This window comes from Nicotiana tabacum, chromosome 3, assembly GCF_000715075.1.
Source record: "Nicotiana tabacum cultivar K326 chromosome 3, ASM71507v2, whole genome shotgun sequence".
Classification (NCBI taxonomy): domain Eukaryota; kingdom Viridiplantae; phylum Streptophyta; class Magnoliopsida; order Solanales; family Solanaceae; genus Nicotiana; species Nicotiana tabacum.
The window spans coordinates 67,768,605-67,775,964 of NC_134082.1; the positions used below are offsets into that span (position 1 = coordinate 67,768,605).

A 7,360-nucleotide genomic window follows, 5' to 3' on the forward strand; every position below is an offset into this window, starting at 1 on the left:
TTTTAAAAATAATTATTTAAATTTCACGTGGTAACTTCTTATTGATCGAAATTAAAATATCTAACTATTCGAAAGACCCACCCATATCTACCTATTTTCGGACTAACCAGCCCCAAAAACTAACCTGACTCGAATAAAAAGTTCAAGTAATAAAAAGACGCTCACTCCCATCTAACCCATGGATTTACATGTGTTAATTTACTTGATTAATCTCATGTATAGTATTATCATCGAATAAAGGTTCATGAACAAATTAAACAAACAAGAAAAGCCTAACATGAATGAGCCAATGATTTTTTGACAATAATATGGGACGAAAAACTAGGAATAGTCCAACGGTTTATGATATCTTACCAACAATCACTTTGAGATCTTTTCGTTATGTGAAAATGATTAAATTAAACTCATCTTGAATATAATGCAATTTGTGTCTATCATGTAAATTGAACTGGATGACATAACAAGAAAAAAAAATCACGTAGTAAATTTGTGTCTATATGTTCGCTGCAACTTCCATGAAGCTTTTGTTACATGGAGTTTGATAAAAGTGGGGCATTTTTTTTTAGCTACATTTTTGTTCGAATCGAGTTAGTGTTTGAAGCGGATTAGTATGAATAATTGTTAGATATGGGCGGATCTTTCTAATGAGTTAGATGTTTTAATTTTGGGTAATAAGAAGTTAACATGTGAAATTTGAATAATTATAACTTTTAATTCAGCATTGACCTAATGGTCAAGGGTCATAAGTGAACCAAAAAGATGGATGAAGGGGCATTTTTAGCCCAATAGGTGAATGAAAAGTATTTTTAAAGAGTATTTTTAAACATTTTACAAATAGTTTAGGGGTATTTTAAACCCTTTTCTACAAAAAAAAAAGACTAGTAGCTAGGGCTGCTTATCGGGCGGATTGAGCGATTAATTACTCTTAACGGTTATCGGCTTTTAAATGTATTAATCCGTTAGCCACCCGATAAGATATCGAGCGGATTGGTATCGGTTTAGATTTTATCGGGCTGTTATTGGGCGATTTATCGGCCTAATTCAATCTATATTGCGTGCATTAATAATTAACGCCTACGTAAGAATGATGTAGTGTGTCATGTGGTGTAGAGTGAAAAGATGAAGCAATGGTTGCCAACCATCACATAGAAAAGCAAGAATATGGATGGGAATAACTTTACCAGTCATTATTTATATGCATTGAAGAGCGATCATAATCATCAAACTGAGAAAACAATATTTCCTTATTCATTACATACAACAACATTATACAAGTAGCCTAGTAATGTTTCAATGGAGGAAAAGACTACTGTTTCCTTATTGATTTAAGATCATATGCTACTGAATATCCATTCAACTAAACCATTCAAATTGCAGAGAGAGATCATACAGTAGGGTACACATACCTGCTGGTTGAAATTCAGGCTTTAAGGTTTTTGATTATTTAGGAATTAAGCGTTAGAGATAGAGTACCGGAAGTGGAAGGATTTTTGATATTTAACATATATATATTCTTAACGGGTTAACGGATTATCCGTTAAGAAAATTGAATAATCTGCCATAAAACCGATTAGCAGCCGTTAATCAATAAATTTCAATTCGTTCCCCGTCTGTTAAACCGTTAACCCGATACCAATAAGCCGTTAAGCTTCGATTTCGGTTCGGTTATCGGTTTTGGTTCGGTTTTGAAAGTAAGAAACAAAAAGTCAAACTTAAAACGACGCCGCTTCTTTCTGGTAGCATGTCCCAGCAAAGTCCACGGCGAGCTCATCATCATCATCACTCCTAAGTCCTATCCCCCATCTCCGCCGGCCACTGCCCATCAGTTCCGATCCAAATCTCTCACTATTGAAACCCTAATAAAACCCCCCAATCAACACTCCTAAAATTGAATTCATACTATAATGGGTAAAGGAGGTGGTTGTGTACCCAGCAAGAAAAAGATTTCCAAATCCACCTCCCACAATCCACCACCCCCCATCCCCGCCGTCGAGCCCGATTCTGCCACAAACGACGCCGTTTCAGCAACCGAATCCGCCAGAGACTCAGTTCCCGAAAAGACCCAGACCCAGAACCTGAAAATCTTCATCATATTTTATTCCATGTACGGACACGTGGAGAGCTTAGCAAGGAAAATGAAGAAAGGAGTAGAAGCAGTGGATGGTGTGGAAGCAGTTCTTTATCGGGCTCCCGAAACCCTAACAGAAGAGGTTCTCGTTCAAATGCGGGCCCCAGTGAAGGATGATTCAATTCCGGAAATACCCTCGCCAGATGAGCTTGCTGGTGCTGATGGGTTCTTGTTTGGGTTTCCGACTAGGTATGGGTCCATGGCGGCTCAAATGAAGGCGTTTTTTGATTCTACTGGACAGTTGTGGAGGGAGCAGAAGCTTGCGGGGAAGCCTGCTGGGTTTTTTGTTAGTACTGGGACTCAAGGAGGTGGACAAGAAACCACTGCGTAAGACTTTAACCGTTTTGGATTGCTTAATTTGTGTAGATGTTTTGATCTCGATAATTGTTTAATCTTTTGGATTGAGTTGTTATATGACTATCCGCAGATCCATCTACTTTGTGAACATTCTAGAAGTAGGTAATGCAGGTATGCGGCGGGCTATAAGAGAGAGTGTATGTGTGTGTTTTGTGTATATAGAGTCCTACTATGAGGTAGAGGATGCACGTGCACCATTGCTTATATGATGGATAGATGTGTGTGCCTGTGTGCATGTTGTGTTTAGTCCTAGTCCAAGGTAGTGGGTGTGTGCGCGCATCATTGCTTATATGATGGTTCCGCCTTTGGTCACACCTTTTATTGTGATGAAGTACCAAACCCAACTTTTGGGAACCAATTACTCTTTATTGATGTAGATTAGCTGGGTTTTTCATGTCTAATGGCTAATGAGCAACTTGAGACATTAGAAGAGTTGCTGATTTTGCTTTGATATAATGATCGTATCTGAGGCAAAATTGCGAAAACAAGCTACACATGGAACAAACCAATTTGTGAAAGGAAAAAAAATCATCAATCCCATTATGTACCATGTAATGCGTAAATATCAAACACAATTTAGATGCAACATTCCATCCAAATGTAAATGGATGGAAGGAATGCATTTATTTTTTTGATAATCAGGTGGAAGGAATGCATTGAGAGCATCTAAAGCTCTAGTGCCTAAGAAATGAACAAGCCACTTGGTCCTACAGAAAAGCGAAGCACTATTCTCTGTCCCAAAAAATGCTTTCAACAAACTCAGATGGAATTCACCAAATTGCATAAAAAGAGCATATTTCTGAAGGAGCTTTCCTAACCAGAGTCTCTAAGTCCAGAATAAATATGTCTTTCACTTGATTTTCCTCATGCATATTTATCAAGTTATGAAATGACTCTCATGCAATAAAGGACACCTGATATTCCTCATGCAGAATGGTGGAAATGTTGTTGCATACTTTAAGTCTATTAAGAATTTGTACCATGTTATGGATTACATCTGCGCTCCCCAAAAAAATTATTGCAGTGGTTGCAGAAATGGCGGTTTGTTATTAAAACTGGGATTTTAGTGTTGACAAATAGACACTACTCTTCCTTTACTTGAGAATTGTAATGTGCATCTAAACTGAGAATGGAGACTAGTCAACACTGGATATCTGAAATTTTCTATCTTGTGAAAAGAATAGTTAATCTTTGTGCCCTGCTATGAAGTGGGTGTTTCTATGAACAAAAGTCTGAAAGACTAGGTGAATTTTCTGTAAGTTCTTTCTAATAGCTTTGATAGGTGTTTACTGCTTAACCAGGCATTTCAGACGACTTGAAGGTCAAGATAGATATTATAACACCTCGAGTCCTTACTTGCATTTTATTGTTTTGGTGTGTATGATGTGGTCATATAATTTTGCTATTACAAGTGTTGACCAAGTAAGTGTGCTGGTTAAAGTTTTAATATTTTTAAGAATTAATTTATCTTTTCTAATGATATGGGAGGACTGGTCTGAGTAAAGTGGTATGGTGAGAATTCATAGTTGACCCTGATTTTGGGGGCGATGTGTAATTGTTGATATTGTTATCTTTTCTAAAACAGGGCACAATCGAAGGAAAAGATCTGTTAGGCAATACCAATTAGTTGGACTTAAGTTTTAGTCATGTTAGTACGTTTACTTTAGATCCATTTCTACTAGGAGTCTTTTAATCTTTTGCCAGAGATATATGTGCCAGAGAAACTTTTTTCTTTTAATCAAATTCTATGTTATATAACATCTATACTTACTATATTAAAAGCACGAAGATCCTTAGTGAAATGTCGTTCACCTTTTTTACCCTTAAAAAATAGAGTCCCCACTAGAAAAAATAGTCATTTAATTATTATCCTAATATTTAGTGCTTTGAAGTCGGCTAAATTTGATTATTAAATATTTACTTATTTGAACGAGGTAAGAAGTCCTAAAATTTAAGAATTTAAAGTCAATTAAAAATCTACCTTACATAAACTTTTTTCTTTATTTGAACTATATATGTAGCATAATAATATTTCTTATATGTTACTTTTCATGGATTTATATTCTGTGAAAAAGGAGTAAATAAATGAAAATTAAAGTAACTAACTCATCCTGCAATTTTTATGCTAATAAAGAGCACGTTAAAAAAATGAGTGAAAAACACAATTTTGATATAAAAAAAATATATGGAAGAATCAATGATAATTCATATTTAAGGTAGGGGGTAGATAATATTTTAGACTTTGAAGAGCAATTAGGACGCTCTTTTTCCTTTGAACAATAGAAAGACCTAGAACTGGAAGTATACTCAAATTTTTTGTCCATTTTTATTTTTTGTACAATGAAGCAAGTACAAGAACAAGCTGAATGAAAAACTACTAGAGTAGATCAAACTTCTAAATATGATTAATTTTATCATTTTGAACTTATTATTTTTTATTAATTTCTATATTATAACGTAAATACATTTTTTTAATTTTTTTTATGTTGTTTTTAGAAATTTATTTTCATTAACACGAGGGACATGCGCAATGCGCGTCTGCTAAGACTAGTTTGACTAAGATGAGCCTAAGTGAAGCAACATGGACATAGAGGATTCATCTAGTCAACCCCAACTTGCTTGGAATTGAAGCGCAGCGGTAGTTGTTGTTTTGCCCAAAATAATTGTATGCTACTATAAAACTTGTATTATGACGTATCTATGATTTATTTAACCTTTGTGGTATTTTTTTTAATAATCGTGTTGTCCGGGCCAGCTTGCATGCACCTCGACTAATTCCGCGCGATATCTGCCACCTCCCACCAGCAATAGGTCATAGGAAACTCTGTCCACCAAGGCTTGGACAGATGGGAAGAAATCACCTAGTGTCTTTGCCTCCGGTGAGATTTGAACTTGAGACCTCATAGTTCTCAACCCACTTTAGTGACACTAGGACGCACCCTTGGGTGTGCCCATAACACTTGTATTATGGGGTATCCATGCTTTAGTTTAACTTTTGTAGTCTTGGTTAAACAGTTTACATAGTACTAATAGAGGAATACTTGCATATGCCTAGTTACTTTTGTAGATTTTGTCACAGTATGATTTCTAGTAGGTTGACAGTTGTATTGCTTCTCCAGCCACACTAGTATTGTAAAATACCTAGTCAAGTAGAATAAAAATCACTTGTTGCTATTTCTAGGATTTATTTGTCACCAATCACCATTTACCTCTTTTGCCTTTGAGATTTTAATGGGTGAGATCTCCTTATGTGAACAGATTAATGTACTAACTTCTAATTTATTGGATAACCCATTATTTTAATGGTACTCTAGAAGCTATTAAAATCTTTTGATTACATGAATTATACATAGCGTGTTTCAACGTTACCTACTTGAAAGAAGGAGGGACTAATATAGCCAAATGGTTATTTAGGATTCACATAGTCTACTGCAACTTTGGGATTGAGGCGTTGCTTGATTAGTTGCTACTGTTATCTTTTCCAAAGTAATTTTCTGATATTGCACAAAAGATTAGTTAAGGTAATATAAGAAAATCTTGTACTTTTGAGGTATTCATGTTTAGTTTAAAATTTTGTGCAACTGGTGAAAAACTTTAAGACCATGTTTAGTTTTATTTTGTGCCATTGGTTATAAAATTTAAAACTCTAATCGGTGCAATCATATAGTTTATGTACTGCTAGTAGGGGCAGCGCCTGGTTGCTTTCTAGACCTTGTTGCATTAAGAGTTTCAAATAGGCCGACAGACTTAATTGCTTCTCCAGCCGCTGTAACATCATAAAGTACCTAATCAAGTAGCATAAAAATCACTCATTGCTATTACCTATAAAAAAATCATTTGCTTTTTCTAGGACTTGTTTGTCACTATTTACCTTTTTGCTTCTTTGAAATTTAATGGGACCGGATCTCCTTATGTCAATAGTTTCGTCTCTCGAGCTTCTAGCTTATGAGATAGCCTTGTATAGTGCCTGTTTCAATGTTACCTCTTGAAAAGGAGGGAAGAGGTCACTGCTCACTATTGTGGTGTTTATATGTAGTTGGACAGCTATCACCCAACTAGCCCACCATGGTATGCTGTTTGTTCCAATTGGATACACTTTTGGAGCTGGTATGTTCAAAATGGACTCCATCCGAGGGGGTACTCCGTATGGTGCTGGGGTCTTTGCTGGTGATGGCACAAGAGAAGCTAGTGAAACGGAGTTGGCGCTTGCTGAACACCAGGGCAAATATATGGCTGCAGTAGTCAAAAAGCTTCAGGGTTGATGAAATTGTCTCAAAATCTTATGTTTATATCCAAATCAAAATATTCATTATATTTTTTCGTTGATAGATTGATTTCACCTCCATTTCATTGGTTTTTGCAGTTCACATCATCTGATTGGACATGAAGATGCTTGTTATCTTGAATACATATATTACATTATTTATAATCCTCTCCTCCACGCCCCTTCCCTTACCTCTTTGGTATCAATGTTTGCATATTCTACATTTCCTTGTCAACCTTTGTTCTTGTGTAAAAGTCTGTACATGGTTTTGATATCTCTTTCCTAAGCATTGTTGTATTATTAAAAATATTCATTGATATATGGACTTTCAGATTTGTTGTTCAACTCCCCGGGATGCTTGTTTCTTTTCCCCTCTCTCCCTTTTTCGTTTCTTTTGCTTATCTGGCTGTTATACTCTATAGGGTGAAACATCTTTTGTTTTAGCTGGAAACCTTATAATCTGGCTTCCTTTGGTGAACATTCCAATTTCGGTCCTGACTAGTCTTTTTCCTAGCTTTTCCAGCCTTATTTTCGATCATCTTATCTTCATTATTGTCATTGGTGGATAGTCTTATCCTGTGCTGGTGGGAGATGGCAGATACCTGACGAAA

General features: G+C 35.9%; 1 protein-coding gene across 1 annotated transcript; it reads left to right on the forward strand.

Annotated features, from left to right (window-relative positions):
• The first annotated feature begins 1,661 nt into the window (after positions 1 to 1,661).
• LOC107762151 (putative NAD(P)H dehydrogenase (quinone) FQR1-like 2) lies at positions 1,662 to 7,094 on the forward strand. Its single transcript, XM_016580478.2, has 3 exons — positions 1,662 to 2,455; positions 6,522 to 6,742; positions 6,849 to 7,094. The coding sequence occupies exons 1-3, from the start codon at positions 1,905 to 1,907 to the stop codon at positions 6,860 to 6,862; spliced, it is 786 nt and encodes a 261-aa protein (XP_016435964.1). The 5' UTR covers positions 1,662 to 1,904; the 3' UTR covers positions 6,863 to 7,094.
• The last annotated feature ends 266 nt before the right edge of the window (positions 7,095 to 7,360 follow it).

Excerpts from the sequence above, each read along its gene's own strand:
- LOC107762151 (XM_016580478.2), top strand. The coding sequence starts at position 1,905 with ATGGGTAAAGGAGGTGGTTGTGTACCCAGCAAGAAAAAGATTTCCAAA. Across the intron at positions 2,456-6,521 it reads GGTGGACAAGAAACCACTGC|TTGGACAGCTATCACCCAAC; the intron begins GTAAGACTTTAA and ends GTTTATATGTAG.